Here is a 17,976-nt window from a genome sequence, read left to right on the forward strand (position 1 = left end):
CTAGTCTCTCACTGAATCAGGACAGGAGCCCTAGAGGCCCATGCTGGGAGTATGCCAGTTTGGAAGACCAGACACAGAGAGGGGAGGTGACTTGCCCAAGGTCACACAGCTGGCTGATGTCAGGCTGGTGTGTCACATGTAGTCAGCCTGGTCCCTTGGTCAGCTGTCAACTGCTTTGCTCACACAGCTGTGTCCTCACAGTCTATACCTGCCCTGCCCAGTTCAGTCCCCATTAGCCACAGGGGGATGCTGGGCCCCTGAAATGTGACTAGTTGACTGGGGAGCCAAATTCAAAAATTTTAAGTATCTTAAATATAAATTTAAAAACTGACACCAGTTGGGCATGGTGGCTCACGCCTGTAATCCCAGCACTTTGGGAGGCCCAGGCAGGTGAATCACCAGAGCCCAGGAGTTTGAGACTAGCCTGGGCAATGTAGCGAGACCCCATCTCTACAAACAACAACAACAACAACAACGACAACAACAACAACAACAAAAAGCAATTAGCTGGGCATGGCACGACTATGGTCCCAGCAGCTTCAGAGGCTGAGGTGGGAAGATCATTTGAGCCCAACTGCACTTCAGCCTGGGCAAGAGAGCAAGACCCTGTCTCAAAAACAAAACAACCAGCCTGGCCAAAATGGTGAAACTCTGTCTCTACTACAAATATTAAAAAATTAGCTGGGCGTGGTGGCGGATGCCTGTAATTCCAGCTACTCAGAAAGCTAAGGCATCGCTTGAACCCGGGAGGCGGAGGTTGTTGTGAGCTGAGATCACACCATTGTACTCCAGCCTGGGCAACAAGAGTGAAACTCCATCTCAAAAACAAAACAGAACAAAACAAAAATTAAACACTTGATGTAGGTACTGGTGACTTTCAGGCATAGTTGGAACAACTTGGGCATGTGAATCTGCTTTTTCTTTTTTCTTTTTTTTTTTGAGATGGAGTCTCGCTGTCGCCCAGGCTGGAGTGCAGTGGCGCGATCTCGGCTCACTGCAAACTCCACCACCTGGGTTCACGCCATTCTCCTGCCTTAGCCTCCCGAGTAGCTGGGACTACAGGCGCCCGCCACCGTGCCCAGCTACCTTTTTTGTATTTTTAGTAGAGATGGGGTTTCACTGTGTTAGCCAGGATGGTCTCGATCTCCTGACCGCGTGATCTGCCTGCCTCGGCCTCCCAAAGTGCTGGGATTACAGGTGTAAACCACCGCGCCAGGCCTGAATTAGCTTTTTCAACTTCCCTCCTTTTTCTCCTCTTTCCAGGAAAAATTTACCCTCAGAGTTGAGACCTGTTGTAAGCATCCAATGGACACTGGATTTTAAAGACACTTCAGTACAGAAAAAAAGGAAATATTTCCGAAGTCATGAAGGACTGGAAAAAAAACAAAAGGAATGTAAAATGTTTCATTAATGATATTTTCACATTGATAATATATGGAAACGGTAATACTGTAGATATACTGGCTTAATTAAAACATATCATTAGGCTGGGCGCGGTGGCTCACATCTGTAATCTCAGCACTTTGGGAGGCCGAGGCGGGCAGACCACCTGAGGTCAGGAGTTTGAGACCAACCTGACCAACATGGTGAAACCCCGTCTCTACTAAAAATACAAAAATTAGCCAGGCGTGGTGGCGGCGTCTGCAATCTCAGCTACTTGGGAAGCTGAGGCAGGAGAATCACTTGAACCTGGGAGGTGGAGATTGCAGTGAGCTGAGATCACACCACTGGGCGACAAGAGTGAGACTCTGTCTCAAAAAAAAAAAAAAAAAAAAAAAAAGCCCCAAACATGTCATTAAAATGAATTTCATGAATGTCATCTGCGTCTTTCACTTTCTTTTTTAATTACAATTTTTTTTTTTAAAATTTTTATTTATTTATTTTTTTGAGACGGAGTCTCGCTCTGTTGCCCAGGCTGAAGTGCAGTGGCCGGATCTCAGCTCACTGCAAGCTCCGCCTCCTGGGTTCACACCATTCTCCTGTCTCAGCCTCCCGAGTAGCTGGGACTACAGGCGCCCGCCACCTTGCCTGGCTAGTTATTTTTTTTTTGTATTTTTTTTTTTTTTTTTTTTTTTTTTTTGAGACGGAGTCTCGCTGTGTCTCCCAGGCTGGAGTGCAGTGGCGTGATCTCGGCTCACTGCAAGCTCCGCCTCCCGGGTTCACGCCATTCTCCCGCCTCAGCCTCCCAAGTAGCTGAGACTACAGGCGCCCGCCACCACGCCCGGCTAGTTTTTTGTATTTTTTTTTTTTTTTTTTTTTTGAGACGGAGTCTCGCTCTGTCACCCAGGCTGGAGTGCGGTGGCCGGATCTCAGCTCACTGCAAGCTCCGCCTCCCGGGTTCACGCCATTCTCCTGCCTCAGCCTCCCGAGTAGCTGGGACTACAGGCGCCCGCCACCTCGCCCGGCTAGTTTTTTTTGTATTTTTTAGTAGAGACGGAGTTTCACCGTGTTAGCCAGGATGGTCTCGATCTCCTGACCTCGTGATCCGCCCGTCTCGGCCTCCCAAAGTGCTGGGATTACAGGCGTGAGCCACCGCGCCTGGCTTTTTTGTATTTTTAGTAGAGACGGGGTTTCACCATGTTAGCCAGGATAGTCTCGATCTCCTGACCTCGTGATCCACCCGCCTCGGCCTCCCAAAGTGCTGGGATTACAGGCTTGAGCCACCGCGCCCGGCCTTTTTTGTATTTTTTAGTAGAGATGGGGTTTCACCGTGTTAGCCAGGATGGTCTCCATCTCCTGACCTCGTGATCCACCCGTCTCGGCCTCCCAAAGTGCTGGGATTACAGGCTTGAGCCACGGTGCCCGGCCACAATTTTTTTTTTTTAAGAGATGAGGTCTGGCTGTGTTGTCCAGGCTGGAGTTGAACTCCTAGGTCCAAGTGATCCTCCTGCCTCAGCCTCTCTGGTAGCTAGGACTATAGGCATGCGCCACCATGCTTGGTTCTTTTTACTGTTTATGATGGAGCAAAGAGAAAATTTAAAATCGATTCTGTGGCTTGGGTTACATTTCTGTTGGTTACATTGCTTTATAGCAGTGCCCGGTATAAAGTTGGATCACAAAAATATTTACGGGAAGAAAGTCCACGTAAACACCGCTTTCCCCAAAAATGCTCCTGGCCTCCTCCCTTTGGACTGGTGTCTGACCCTGTGTCACAGTGCCCGGCTTTGAATGCATGGCCGGCCTGGAGAGGGAGCTTTGGGAAGGCAGCACAGGGCCCTTTCCGCTGGCACATTATGGGGGCTCGGGGAATAGTGGGTGAGCCTGGCGTGGAAGCTCATGTCCGTAATCCCTGCGCTTTGGGAGCCTGAAGTAGATCACTTGAGGCCAGGAGTTCAAGACCAGCCTGGGCAACACAGCAAGAGACCCCCTGCCTTTAAAAAAAAAAAAAAAAAAAAATTAGCCAGGCATGGTAGTGTGTGCTTGTAGTCCCAGCTACTCGGGAGGAGCTCAGGAGTTTGAGGCTACAGTGAGCTATGATCACGTCACTGCACTCCTGCTTGGGCAACAGAGCAGGATCCTGTCTCCCCGCAAAAAAGCAAGTGGCCAGGCGCGGTGGCTCACACCTATAATCCCAGCACTTTGGGAGGCTGAGGCAGGTGTATCACCTGAGGTCAGGAATTCGAGACCATCCTGGCCAACATGGTGAAAACTCATCTCTACTAAAATTACAAAAATTAGCTGGGTGTGGTGGCGGGTGCCTGTAATCCCAGCTACTCGGGATGCTGAGGCAGGAGAATCGCTTGAACCAGGGAGGTGGGGGTTGCAGTGAGCCGAGGTCGCGCCACTATACTCCAGCCTGAGCAACAAAGCAAGACTCTGACTCGAAAAAGCAAAGCAAGTGAGTGAACGGGTGGATAGGGCACTCCAAGGAGTGGGCACAGTCCAGCAAAGGCGAGGACGGGCCACCTCACCTTCTGTTTGTCGAGGATCTTCATGGCATAGTGGTTCCCGGTCTCCTTGTGTTTCACCAGCATCACCCGCCCGAAGGAGCCCGTGCCGAGGGTCTTGATTCGTTCAAACTGATCCAAGTGGGCTGTGTTCTGTGGGCAGAGGGGTCGGCAGGCTCAGGGTGCATCCTCCCCGCGGCCTGCTGGGCTAAGGTCTGAGGCATCCCCTCTGCCACCGGCAGAGGGGGCCCCGGGGAGCACGTAGGGTCAGCGGGGTTGAGGACGGGGGCGGAAAATCAAGATGGCAGAGGGCGCATTCCTTAAGGCGGGTGGCAGGGGCCATATCCGGCCCTGGCCTGGGGCCTGGGAGCTGCTGGCAGCTGTGCTAGGGGCAGGGGCGGGCTGTTGGAAGGGGTGGTGGGATGGGGGTGCCTGGCATTGGGCAGTCAGGTGTCTCCACACAGGAGCCCCCATGGGTACCTAGGGAGTGAATGGGGAGGGTCTGAAGCCTTCCACGGGGTTTCTGAAATTCTAGCTGTGTTGCTGGGACGCAGCTGGGGGCTGGGGGTCACCAGCTCACCCCTCCCCGGACTCTGTACCCGGTGGCCTTACCTGAGCGGGACTTTCCCATTTTTTAAGAAAATCTTCTTTGGCTTTGGCTAAGAATTCTTTCACTGAAAGGGAGACAGGGGAGGGTTAGACAGAGACCTCCATTTCACCGGGGCGGGTTCAGGTGATTTCTGGGGAGATACTTGGTAGAAATTGGGGTGCAGTTCCCTCAACCTAGAGCCTGACCTTTTTATGGTGTCTCTGGGGGCCCTGGCCGGGCCGTGGCCTGGGCCTCCCTTGCTACAGAGAGGTGGGATCCAGCTGCTACTCCATCCAAAGTGGGGTACAGAGAGTCTCAGGGGTCACCCCCAGGGGAACGGAGGGAGGCACCCAGGCAGGCCAGCCCACCCCCACTCGCCCCAGTTCTGACCGACATTCCACGGCCAGGGCCGACGCCAGCCGAGGTATTTATAGCCTTGGGATTTGGCTGTTCCTCTGGCCCCTTCTCTGGGGAGGCTGGGCCTGGGATGGAGGCCTCGGGGGCTCGGGTAGCAGGCGCCCTTGGGGGGCTCAGCTGTCACCTTGGCCCCCAGCTGGCCCTGTTCCTCTCGTGTCGATCGCAAGGGCATTGCTCCAGAGCTGGTTCAAGGGAAGTCTCGCCCGATGCCCACTCCTCGGCCCCACGGCATCCCAAGGCGAACATCACCGCCTGGCTAACGTTGAAACTTCCCCGGCAGACCCTGTGCCGGCTGCTGTCTACACTGTCTCATCTGACTCGCTCGGCAACCTGCCTTGTATCCATTGTGTCCGTTTAACAACCCAGAAAACAGGCTTGAAAACAGTCATTCTTATCTCTGCTGAGACGCAGCCCAGCAAAGTGGCTAAGGGCCAGGACTTGGGGACAAGATCCAGTTCAGAGCCCAGCCTGGTCTCCGATGAACTCTGTGACTTTGGGCAACTGATCTCACCTCTCAAGGCCTCAGTTTTCCTCATCTGTAAAGTGGGGTGGTTTTTTTTTGGGTTTTTTTTTTGGAGACGGAGTCTCGCTCTGTCGCCCAGGCTGGAGTGCAGTGGCGCGATCTGGGCTCACTGCAAGCTCCGCCTCCTGGGTTCCTGCCATTCTCCTGCCTCAGCCTCCCAAGTAGCTGAGACTACAGGTGCCCGCCACCTCAACAGGCTAGTTTATTTTTTTGTATTTTTTTAAGTAGAGACGGGGTTTCACCGTGTTAGCCAGGATGGTCTCAATCTCCTGACCTCATGATCCGCCCGTCTCGGCCTCCCAAAGTGCTGGGATTACAGGCTTGAGCCACCGCGCCCGGCCTGTGGGGTGGTTTTAAGGAATGAATGAGTTCATCTTGGCAAAGGGAGTTGAACAGTGGCCCATGTGATGTTAGTGCCAGATAAATGTCAGCTACTATTATTTTTTATTTATTTTTAAAATTATTATTATTATTATTATTATTATTGAGATGGAGTCCCACTCTATTGCCAGGCTGGAGTGCGGTGGCACGATCTCAGATCACTGCAACCTCCACCTCCCAGGTTCAGATGATTCTCCTGCCTCAGCCTCCTGAGTAGCTGGGATTACAGGCACCTGCTACCACGCCCAGCTAATTTTGGTATTTTTAGTAGAGACGGGTTTCACCATGTTGGCCAGGCTGGTCTTGAACTCCTGACCTCAGGTGACCTGCCTGCCTTGGCCTCCCAAAGTGCTGGGATTACAGGCATGAGTCACTGCACCCAGCCTATTATTTTTTAAATTGAGGTATAAAATATGGGGAGAAGGCCGAGGTGGGCGGATCACGAGGTCAGGAGATCGAGACCATCCTGGCTAACACGATGAAATCCCATCTCTACTAAAAATATTAGCCAGGTGTGGTGGCGGATGCCTGTAGTCCCAGCTACTCGGGAGGCTGAGGCAGGAGAATGGCGTGAACCCAGGAGGCGGAGCTTGCAGTGAACCGAGATCGCACCACTGCACTCCAGCCTGGGAGACAGAGCTAGACTCTGTCTCAAGAAAAAAAAGAAAAAAAAAAAAAACATATGGGGAGAGAGGCTGGGTGCAGTGGCTGACGTCTATAATTCCAGCACTCTGGGAGGCTGAGGTGGGCGGATCATGAGGTCAGGGGTTCGAGACCAGCCTGGCCAACATGGCGAAACCCCATCTCTACTAAAAATAAAAAAATTAGGCCGGGCACAGTGGCTCACGCCTGTAATCCCAGAATTTTGGGAGGCCGAGGCGGGTGGATCACTTGAGGTCAGGAGTTCAAGACCAGCCTGGCCAACATGGTGAAACCCTGTTTCTACTAAAAGTACAAAAAAATTAGCCAAGCATGGTGGCTGCAGAATCGCTTAGACCCGGGAGGCAGAGGTTGCAGTGAGCTGAGATCATGCCATTGCACTGCAGCCTAGGCAAGACTAGAGCGAGACTCTGTCTCCAAAACAAAACAAAACAAAACAAAAAAATTAGCCGGGCATGGTGGTGTGTGCCTATAATCCTAGCTACTTGGGAGGCTGAGGCAGGAGAATTGCTTGAACCTGGGAGGCAGAGGTTACAGTGAGCCGAGATCATACCACTGCACTCCAGCCTGGGTGACAGAGCAAGACTCTGTCTAAGAAAAAAAAAAAAGAAAAGAAAAAATAAAATAAAATATGGGGAGAGACTGGCCATGGTGGCTCACGTCTATAATCCCAGTGCTTTGGGAGGCTGAGGTGGGCAGATCACTTGAGGTCAGGAGTTTGAAACCAGCCTGGCCAACATGGTGAAATCCTGTCTTTACTAAAAATACAAAACTTAGCTGGGCACGGTGGTGCATGCCTGTAATCCCAGCTATTTGGGAGGCTGGGGCAGGAAAATCTCTTGAACCTGGGAGGCAGAGGTTACAGTGAGCCGAGATCGCACCAGTGCACTCCAGCCTAGGCGACAGAGTGAGACTCTGTCTCAAAAAACAAAACAAGCCGGGCGCGGTGGCTCAAGCCTGTAATCCCAGCACTTTGGGAGGCCGAGACGGGCGGATCACGAGGTCAGGAGATCGAGACCATCCTGGCTAACACGGTGAAACCCCGTCTCTACTAAAAAATACAAAAAATTAGCCGGGCGAGGTGGCGGGCACCTGTAGTCCCAGCTACTTGGGAGGCTGAGGCAGGAGAATGGCGTGAACCCGGGAGGCGGAGCTTGCAGTGAGCCGAGATCGCACCACTGCACTCCAGCCTGGGGCACAGAGCAAGACTCCATCTCAAACAAAACAAAACAAAACAAAACAAAACAAAACAAAAAAAACAGGGAGAGCTGGGAATGGTGGCTCACACTTGTAATCCCAGTGCTTTGGAAGGCCGAGGTTGGAGGATCGCTTGAGGCCTGGAATTAGAGACCAGCCTGGCCAACATAGCAAGACCTCATCTCTACAAAAAGTAAAACAATTAAAAAATTAGCTGAGCATAGTAGCAGTCCATGCCCGCAGTTCCAGCTACGCAGGAGGCTGAGGCAGGAGGATCTCTTAAAACCCAGGAGATTGAGGTTGCAGTGAGCTGTGATCGCACCACTACACTCCAGCCTGAGCAAGAGTGAGACTCTGTCTCAAAAAAATAATAATACTCTGGGAGGCCGAGTTGGGGGGATTGCTTGAATGCAGGAGTTCAAGACCAGCCTGGACAACATCAAAACCCTCTACAGAAAATAAAAACATTAGCCAGGTGTGGTGTTGTGCACCTGTAGTCCCAGCTACTCAGGAGGCGGAGGTGGGAGGATTGTTCAAGCCCGGGAGGTAGAGGCTGCAGTGAGCCATGATTGAACCATTGCACTCCAGGCTGGGTGACAGAGTGAGGCCCTGTCTCAAAACAAGAAAAGTAATCATAAAAAAACCTCAAAAACAAATATAGGGGCATTGAGGGTTCAAATTTTTTTTTTTTTTGAGATGGAGTCTCGCTCTGTCTCCCAGGCTGGAGTGCAGTGGCGCGATCTCTGCTCACTGCAAGCTCCGTCGCCTCCCAGGTTCACGCCATTCTCCTGCCTCAGCCTCCCGAGAAGCTGGGACTACAGGCGCCCGCCACCATGCCCGACTAATTTTTTTTGTTTTTTTTTTTTTTTTGAGACGGAGTCTCGCTCTGCTGCCCAGGCTGGAGTGCAGTGGCCGGATCTCAGCTCACTGCAAGCTCCGCCTCCCGGGTTCACACCATTCTCCTGCCTCAGCCTCCCGAGTAGTTGGGACTACAGGCGCCCGCCACCTCGCCCGGCTAGTTTTTTGTATTTTTTAGTAGAGACGGGGTTTCACTGTGTTAGCCAGGATGGTCTCGATCTCCTGACCTCGTGATCCGCCCGTCTCGGCCTCCCAAAGTGCTGGGATTACAGGCTTGAGCCACCGCGCCCGGCCTTTTTTTGTATTTTTAGTAGAGACGGGGTTTCACCGTGTTCACCAGGATGGTCACGATCTCCTGACCTCGTGATCTGCCCACCTCGGCCTCCCAAAGTGCTGGGATTACAGGCGTGAGCCACCGCACCCGGTCGAGCGCTCAAATCTTAAATGCACAGCTTGACAGATTCTTGCATTACGGACTTGTCCTTTAACCACCACCTAGGGCTACAAGGGACCAGCCCCTCGCTGAGTGTTTTCTATGCTTCGTTCTCACCCTCTGGGGTGGGAGCTGCTGTTATTCCCACTGTACAGATGAGAAGACTGATCAGGTCTGAGGTCACTGACCCGCCCCCACTTCCCATGAGATTAACTACTTCACTGCCGACTCAGCCATTGGTTTCAGCGCTGAGTCCAGGGCACCAGGGTGGCCAGTGTGGACAGAGCTGCCTTCAACCCCCTGATGTTCCTGAGTTTGCTACCACCCTGAGGGGCCCTGTACACTTGCCCTTTGGCATTGCTGGTTGTCTGCCTGCCAGGAATTCCACATGGCCTTTGGGGGGAGCCACCCCCCCTACCTGTCCCCAAAGCTCTCCCTCAGCATTCAGAGAGAAGAGCCCTCATGGGGCTAGAAAGTGGTAGATGGTGGCTGGGTGCGGTGGCTCACGCCTGTAATCCCAGCACTTTGGGAGGCCGAGACAGGCAGATCACCTGAGGTCGGGAATTTGAGACCAGCTCGACCAACATGGAGAAATCTTGTCTCTACTAAAAATACAAAATTAGCTGGGTGTGGTGGCACATGCCTGTAATCCCAGCTGCTCGGGAGGCTGAGGCAGGAGAATTGCTTGAACTTGGGAGGCAGAGGTTGCGGTGAGCCGGGATCGCGCCATTGCACTCCAGCCTGGACAACAAGAGCGAAACTCTGTCTCAAAAAAAAAAAAAAAAAAAAAGAAAGAAAGTGCTAGATGGGGGATAGAGAGAGACCGTGGCCAAGAAGGCCCCACAAAGAATGACCCCGCCAAGAGGGGACAGGCAATGAGAGGCCAGGAGTCCTAGATGGGTGCCTGGCTGGGCCACCAACTAGCGCAGGGGCCTGAGCCTGGGGGCTGCACCAAATCCAACGCTTTCACTAGCAGAACCTTTGTTTGTGTGTTTTGTTTTGTTTTGAGATGGGGTCTTGCTATGTTGTCCAGGCTGGTCTCTAACTTCTGGCCTCAATGGATTCCTCCACCTTAGCCTCCCAAAGTGCTGGGATTACAGGCGTGAGCCACTGTGCCTGGCTTCACTGCTAGAACCTTTGTGACCAAAAACATCTTCCTTGGAAACCTCCAAATAATCCACACAGAACTCAGCAGTGGATGGGGAGGGTGGAGGGTGCCCTCTTGGGATTCTACCTTCACCCACACAAGAAGGCAGAGAGGTGCCGGGCTTCAAGGGAATCCGAAAGGTCTGGTCGGTTTTCCCTTTGCTCTTAGCAAAAGGGAAAGGATTGCTGAATCCTGCACCTCCCTGACTCGCTGGGCTCCCAGCCTCTGGCTGTCCGCTGGTGCCCCATGGAGCAGTTCCACAGGGTGCCCTGCTGTTAGCATGGCCCTTCTCTGGCCTCTCAAAGGACCAGAGAGCCCAGGCTCTGGTGCCACTAGCCTTGTGAGCTTGTCAGATTTGGGGATGGGGCATGGGGGAGGCCAGTGCCAGGAGGAGCAGGCAGAGAGAGGGATGATGGGGGGAGGGGCAGGTAACCTCCCTCAAGAGGCCCCACACTCACCTCTGCTTCCTGTCTCTTCCAGCAGAGGGTGGAATAAAGGGTGGGTGGGATGGGGTGATCTGGGGGCCTTCTGTCCCCTAGCCAGGGAGGCTCAGGGTGCTGGCTGTCGCTCAGGCCCCCAGAAGGTGTGGTGCAGGTAGCCCAGGAAACGTACAGCCAGGTGGGCCCAGAGGAACAGCTGCAGCCACAGCTGGAAGGTGGTCTCCGAGTCCCCACCCTGGCTGCTGCCTGATCCCAGATCCATCCCCGGCCCCCCTGGGCTCTCCCTGGAATCTTCCTTTTGCTGAGAAACCAGGAAAACGCAGAGCCTCTAAGTCAGCTTCCTTGGGAAGGCCTCAGGGGACCAGGGAGGAGGAGCTGGTTGCCACAGAAGCTTTTAAAGGTACCTGCTCCAAGCTGGCCAAGGTTTGCAGAGGGCTTCCTTGGCAGGAGGCGATGGGAAGATTCTCCCGAGGGTGTCCCTCTGGCCGGCCTGTGTGCCCCAGGGCGGGGCCATAAAGCTAACTTCCCTTTCCAGGGACTTCACTGCTCCCGGGACGCCAGGCCCTGCCTTCCTCAGTGGGCACTGGACTATGCAGAGGACAGTGCCCGGTGTGCCCACAGCAGTGCCCACTGGGCAGAGGGGAAAGAGTTAAGGTTCAGGATCAGGCAATAGCCAGAGACTCCCTGGGGGCTAAAGAGGCCCCAGAGCTCTCTTAATTCGCTGAAAGAACAGCTGGAGAGAAAGGCTTGGGGCAGGGGGTGACAAGAGCCACCCTGCCTCCTCCCCTCAACTCCCTTTCAGTGTGGAACCCCCAAATCCTGCTATCCCGAGAGAGAAAATGGGTACATCTGGCTCTTTGCTTTGCTCCTATGCGTGGGTGGAGAGGGGAACGGCATCCTGGGATGTCCTTGGCCTCTGTCAAACCTTGCCCTGTGCTTGGCTCTACTCTCGGCCATTAAAGTCCAAACCGGAAACGAGCGGCTAAACCCAAGGGTGGGGGAGGGGGAGGCAGCCTTGACCATCTTCCTCCTTCTTCCCAGATCCCAAAAGAAGCGGAGAGTCTCAAGCCTGTAATCCCAGCACTTTGGGAGGCCGAGACGGGCGGATCACTAGGTCAGGAGATCGAGACCATCCTGGTTAACACGGTGAAACCCCGTCTCTACTAAAAAATACAAAAAAAAAAAAAAAAAAAAAAAAAAAAAAAACTAGCCGGGCGAGGTGGCGGGCGCTTGTAGTCCCAGCAACTCAGGAGGCTGAGACAGGAGAATGGCCCGAACCCGGGAGGCGGAGCTTGCAGTGAGCTGAGATCCGGCCACTGCACTCCAGCCTGGGCGACAGAGCGAGACTCCGTCTCAAAAAAAAAAAAAAAAAAAAGAAGCGGAGAGTCAGTGGCAGCCTCTTTGAGAGTGCCAGCACCCAGGACCCCTGCTAGCTAGCAACAGGAAGTGGCAGAGGATGGTAACCCAGCCAGCTGCTGGCCTATACAGCCTGCCGCCCTGCCCACATCTCCCACACGGGGGGTGCCAGCTCCCACTGTGGTCCAGATTCCATTTGGGCTCATAGAGAAAACTCCTTGACACCCTTGGAAAAGCCAGGGCCACAGCAGAAGGCAGAAATCTAGAAACTCGCCCTGGGAATGGGGAATTGCAACAGCAGAATATCAATTTGGGCAAGGGGCTCGAGGGTCTTCCTCGGAAGGGGCCCAGCCTCAGAACCCCCTTCCTCCAGACAACAATCTCAGACCCTCTGCCCTTTTGAAATCTGGCTGTCCTGGGAATTCTGGGGCAGGAATGCCCAGCCTGGGCTGGGCCCCCTACTCGAGGCTGGCTGATTCCTCCAGTGGAGCCTGGATTCCCTCCTCTGGGCTTACCATGCCACAACTCTGAGCTGGACCCCAACACTGGGATGGCTCATCCCACAGACTGAGCTGAACCCCAACACTGGGATGCACCTCTCCACCACCCTTGTCTGAGCTGGCCCCCCTGCTGGGTGGACCATCCTCCCTTGTCTGAACTGGGCCACCGATCCCCTCTGTTCTTCCCCAGTCCGCACAGCCTGGGGCTATACAGGAGGCGTTTCCAGGGCCAGCCAGGGGTTCACATCCTCCTCCTCTTCGCCTGTGCCCCAGACCCCTCTGCAGCCCCTCCCTGACTTGAGGGGCAGCGTGTGCCTGGGAAGTTGCTATAGTAACAGGGCTCAGCCTCACCATCGCTGGAGTTGGAAGCCATCACTCAGTCCTGTTCTCAGGGCACCGGGACTACGGTGGCTGGGAAGGCTCATGAGACCTACCGTGTCTGCCGGGCTGTCCATCCCCAGAACCCTCCCTGCAGGGGGAGCTAGGGAGACGTGGGGTGGGATCAGGAAGAGAAACCCAACCCAGAGGCCACTAGGGTGCAGAGGACGGACAGATAGGACCCTCCAAGTTTCTGTAGACGTGGTTGCGCTAAGGGGAGCGCTACCTTGACAAGACCCTCTTGGGCACCCATACAACTGCCAAGGCACAGAAGGTGTTTGGCCGTCTTAGGCATCCATAGGATGTTGCATGGCACTAGTTCTTCCCATCTAGGGTCTTCTTGGGGGGTGCTTTTCTCTCTTTGCCGGGATCTGCTTGTGTCCCGGGGATGGGGGGGGGGCTCCCTTTTACCAGCTCTGCCTCTTCCCCTATGGGCCAGCTCCCAGGGGTATCTTCAGTCAGTGCCAGCCACGACCTGAGCCCCACTTGGCTGTCTGACCTGGGCGCCTGCCCTCTGGGGCCGCTGCTCCCTCTCCATTCTTCGAACCTGGCCAGCATCTGGGACTTAAGTCTTTTTTCTCGGCCCTCTCAGCTCTCCCAATGGCTTTGCCATCTTTGGGTGTAGATTCTCCCCATTCCACTCCAGGGCTCATTCTGGATCCCTGGCCTCTTGGGAGGAGGCGGAGTCTGTCCTGCCCTGGCAGAGATGGTACCACAGGGGACTGCAGGATGCTTAACTGGTGCCTCCCAAGGCTTGGGCATTTTCCTGACCCCAGTCGGGCCGGCGTCTGGCAGATGAAATCCAGGTGCCCCCTGCAGGCTGGCCTGGCTACTGCCCCCGCCCCTGCCCCACCCTTGTAAGAAGGCAAATTTTGTCTAACTCTATCCTCTCAGAATCAGAGCGCCTCAAAGCAAAGAGGGACTTCCTTCCTCATCTTATTTCCTTCTCTGGAAGCCTCTGGGAGGAAGTACAGCTTCGGGCGTTTCTCAAAGTGTGACATGGTCCCATTGGCAGAACATGACATGATTTTCGGGATGTTTCATTTATCTAGTTACACTGTATTTAATGTGTATCAGAGAAAATATAACTGGCATAGCAATCCCATGATTTCATTTATATTATTGTTTAGAATGAGCTCCAAGTTTACATCTGAACAGAAGTAAAATTTTTATTATTTTAAATTAAGAAAATATGATAGAGTAAAAATCTGGGAGGCTGCTGAAAAATGTCAGAGTCGGGAAATTCTGGGGTCCAAGAAGTTTGCTGGTAGGTGGATCTGGATGTGAATCCTGCCTCTGTGACATCATCTATGTCATGGCTGTCATTTCTGCCAGAGGGCTCCTTTGGAAAATTTGGATAACAGCCCGTTATGAAAGTCACTAGAGTAGATATATCTATCTGCCTGGCCATTTAGCCTGTGGCACAGCCTAGATGCCCAACAAATAGTAGCTCTATTTTACCGTGATCATTCATTCCTGGGTGTCTGACCTGTGCTCTGAGAGAATCAGTGGTTCCTTCCAGAGCCTCTGATCTTTTTCTTAGGATCCTTTTTCTTGTGCAGCTTTCCACCCGCCACCACATGTGTCTAATAGCCTTGAAGGTTTTCCAGGACTGTCATCTCCCCAACTTTCAACTGAGCCACCGTAATACATAGCTGCCTGCCTCCACCTTCCACCTCCCAGCTGGCCTCACCTGCTGGGGGCCTGACTCCTCCCCCTCTGCCAAGTCCCCTCCAAGCTCATGCCCAGACCTTTTTTGGACACTACCCACCTGCTCCTCTGTCATCAAGCACTCAGCTACAGGCACTTCCCTCCCCGGCCCCCGCCCATTGGTGACATGTCAGGCCTCTTCATGATTGCTCTGTAACTCTGAGTTCTGCTATCTGAATCCGTATAGGAATAAAGTTCCCTGGCTTTCATACCTTTCTGGGAGGGGGTAGTCAGGGAACTCAGATGCTGGGGTTTGAGACCAAAAACTGGCCTTCCTTTTCGACTAATAGTTCTGACTATTTCTGGGTAAGTGGACAGGGGATCCCAGCCGCCTTCCAGCTTTCAGACTGACGTGACAACAATTTAAGAGCTATAAGAATTGGGAATGGGGTTCAAGACCATTTCTGATGGTATTTCCAGATAGAGAATCTCTTTCTCTGGCTGGCTGGAAAAGGCCAACATAATTTGGGGGCAAGTGGGTGAAAAAGGTCTCTCTCTGGCTGAGCCCTGGGAATGATCAGAATCACTAGACATCAAAGCAAATCACTAGACATCACCCATTACTCTCTTTGACTGCCTCCCCCTCCCCAGTGCTCTTTCTGACCATCCCAATTAAAACCGAATGAACCTCGCTAAACGCAGACACTTTTCATCCCAAACCAGGAGCGGTGGAAGAAGCCCCAGGCACTGGGTGAATGACGGAGCCTCAGTTGTGAAACGACCATTTATTGAGGGGCCCTCCATGGAGCCTAGAGCTCACTGCAAGGCAGGAAATGCGAGGGGGCTCTGCCACCACCCCCCTACCCCAACGCAGGAAAGAGGACGCAATGAATCCCAACAAGACCAGCTCAAACTTGGCTTTGGAAGCACTGAAGCAGTTCTCTACGTTCATAAACAGTCTGCTACCCCAGCCAGGGACAGACGCTTGCTTGGAGGACGGAGCCCAAGCAGAGAAGCAGAATGACACAGTGACAGGATGAGAGAGGCAGAGGGACCCAGAAAGATCCTGTCCCCCATGCCAAGTGACACAGAAGAAAAAAACAATGCTGGAGGTGGCTCTGGGAAATGCTCAGGGGGTAGGATGGGTTTGGAAGCGGGGGCTGTGCTAAGGTGAAGAGGGGAAGGGCAGGAGAAAGATGGCGGGGGCTGGAGGGGGGAGGGGTGTGGTCACCAAGTGGCCAAGGTCCCTGCGCGGTAGAGGCAGACAGACCCCATCGCATTCCCAAACTGGCAGAAACATGGGTCGGGGTCAGGCAGAGGATCCCATAGGCGACAGAAGTGAGTGAGGAAGTGGGGGGATTAGAATCTGGGGAGAGGGGCCAGGAAAGGAGGGGGTAGGCTGGTGACAGGGCCCCATGTGGGGCCCCAGCGGTCATACGTGCCATGGTTGGCAGTGACAGCTGGGGGGGAGCACGGTCTTTGCAGTGTGGGGCGGCCCTAGGGGAAGGGGACCCCTACAGGGGGTACTCTGCGGGCCCGCGGGCCCCAGCCTTGGACAGGCCGGGGCAAGGGGCGCTGGGGGGTAGGCAGAGAGGAATGGGGGGGCCCCGTAGGGGGAGGGGCCAGGCGATGATGGACAAGGCCAGGACTGGCAGCGCAGGGCCGGGATCCGGGTCACGGCCGGGGCACTCACCGCTCTCCTGCTCGCTGCCCTTCTTGGCGGCGGCGGCGTTGCCCATCGCGGCGGCGGCGGCCGGGGCCGGTCCGGGAGCTGCGGCGCGGCGGGTGCTGGCGGCGGCCGGCGGCCCCGGAGCGCGCTGGGCGGCGGCGGCGGCGGCCCTCGGGCTGGCTGCGCTAGCTGCGGCGCCGCGACCCCCGCCCAGCCCCTGCTTCCCGCGTCTCTCCGCGCCCGCCCGCCCGGGAACCTCAGCCCAAGATCTCTGCTGCTGTCCGTGACGCCCCCGCAGCCCGCCGCTCATTGGCCTAGGCCGCCCTGACTGACGGCTCCGCGCCGCCGCCCATTGGCCCTCCCGCGACCTTCTCTCGCCGCTATAGGCTCTCAATCTCGTGACGTCACCGCGGACTCTCGGCCATTCACGCGCTCGTGAGGCCGCAGCTGGGCGGGCAGACGCGTCCGATTGGCCGAGGCGCTGGACTGGACCCGGGGTCCGCCCCGCGAGGCCGCCGATTGGCGGAGGTGCCCTGTTCGACAAGCCCCCAGCAGAACGCTCAGTGTCAATCCGGGGGTGAGAGGGCGGGGCAGAGGCGCAGTCTGCGGGCCCGGGCCGGCGGGGCGGGGCGGCGGAGGCTGGCGGGCGGCCGCGCAGCACTCCGAGGCTCAGGAGGCGGCCCCGGCGGGCGCCCGGCCGGCCCCGCGCGCCGCAGTCCCCCGCCCCCGCTCAGTGCGGCAGCGGCTGTCGGCCAGCCGGGGTTGGCGCCGCGGCCTGCCCGGCGCAGCCGCTGACCACCTGCCAGCGGGGGAGGGGCGCGACCGGCGCGCGGGTCAGAGGTCGCCCGGCCGCCGCCGGCGTCATTCATAAGGCCTGGCGCTGGGCAGCCGTGGCCAGGCCTGCTTGGGGGCCAGGCCGCGGGGCCTCCTGGGTTTTCCCAGCCGCAGTCAGGAGGATGCCGGGCCCGGCGCAAGGAGTGGCTGGGAAGGGGCGCTCAATGTCCACCCCTTTGCTGGGTCCTAGCCCTGGGCTCCTGCCAGTAGTAAGAGCTGGCACCCACTTAACGCTCCTTCGCACCACACTCCCATCGCGTAGGTGCTACCATCATCACTCCCATTGCACAGATGAGGAATCTGGGGTACAGCCAGGCAGATTCCCTGCTCCCATTCCCCGTCTGTATTTCCTGTCGGCAATGCAAAGGGAACCTGCCCCTTCCTTCGGGATCCTCTTTCAGTACACACTTAGCCGAGGACAGTCGGGGTTTCCCAACTGCGACATTACTGACGGTGGGGCTGGATCATTCTCTGCTGGGGGGTGTCTTGCGCACCACTGGGTGTTGAGCAACATCCCCCGCCTGTACCCACTGGATGCCAGTAGCCCCTCCTCTTTTCCTGCTGGCTGTGGCAACCGCTGTCTCCTGACATTGGTGAATGTGCTCTGCGGGGCCGAACTGCTCCTGATTGAGAAGCACTTAAGAGAGGGTCAGGGGAGGGGAGAAGTCAGGTCACCCTGACACGGAAGGGCTAGCTGGGCTCAACTGCAAGCCGATCTGCTGCTTAGACTTGAACAGCCTACGCCCTCTCCAGCCGCTGTCTGCACCCATGTTCCCAGATCAACCATGGTTCCAGGGAGGGAGAGTCAGAGCCTTTCTGTGAATTACGCGAAAATGGCTGACCACTCGGCCTCTGGATGGTTACATGGTTAAGGTTTAGTAAAATTTAATAAAAGCATTGCTGTTTGTGTGTTGGGATCACGATGTTAATTTCTTCCTGTGGGTCAAGGGCAGTCTGAAAAATCACTGATTATAATCTATCTGCAGGACAGCTGGTTTGCTTAAATTTTGACAAAAACCTCTTCTGGAACCTCAGTCTGGAATACTGTAGAACCAAT

At 55.2% G+C, this 17,976-nt stretch overlaps 2 protein-coding genes across 3 annotated transcripts in view; both read right to left on the bottom strand.

Annotated features, from left to right (window-relative positions):
- The window catches only part of LOC105498103 (protein kinase cAMP-activated catalytic subunit alpha), a 28,413-nt gene extending 12,042 nt beyond the window's left edge, over window positions 1-16,371 (bottom strand). The window contains exons 1-3 of one of the 2 annotated variants that reach the window (XM_011769994.2): window positions 16,110-16,371; window positions 4,500-4,561; window positions 3,912-4,040 (exon numbers count right to left, since the gene is read on the bottom strand). In XM_011769994.2, coding sequence (XP_011768296.1) covers window positions 3,912-4,040; window positions 4,500-4,561; window positions 16,110-16,155 — 237 coding nt within the window. In that variant the 5' untranslated portion in view covers window positions 16,156-16,371. Of the gene's footprint in view, window positions 1-3,911; window positions 4,041-4,499; window positions 4,562-12,739; window positions 12,846-16,109 lie in introns of those variants that run through there. The other variant, XM_011770072.3, reaches the window with a different exon arrangement.
- LOC139360554 (small integral membrane protein 46) lies at window positions 7,593-10,929 on the bottom strand. The gene has a single exon (XM_071088213.1). It carries the CDS (start codon window positions 10,792-10,794, stop codon window positions 10,642-10,644), a length of 153 nt encoding a protein of 50 aa, XP_070944314.1. The 5' UTR covers window positions 10,795-10,929; the 3' UTR covers window positions 7,593-10,641.
- Window positions 16,372-17,976: the final 1,605 nt, after the last annotated feature.

Source organism: Macaca nemestrina, chromosome 20 (genome assembly GCF_043159975.1).
Source record: "Macaca nemestrina isolate mMacNem1 chromosome 20, mMacNem.hap1, whole genome shotgun sequence".
NCBI classification, from domain to species: Eukaryota; Metazoa; Chordata; class Mammalia; order Primates; family Cercopithecidae; genus Macaca; species Macaca nemestrina.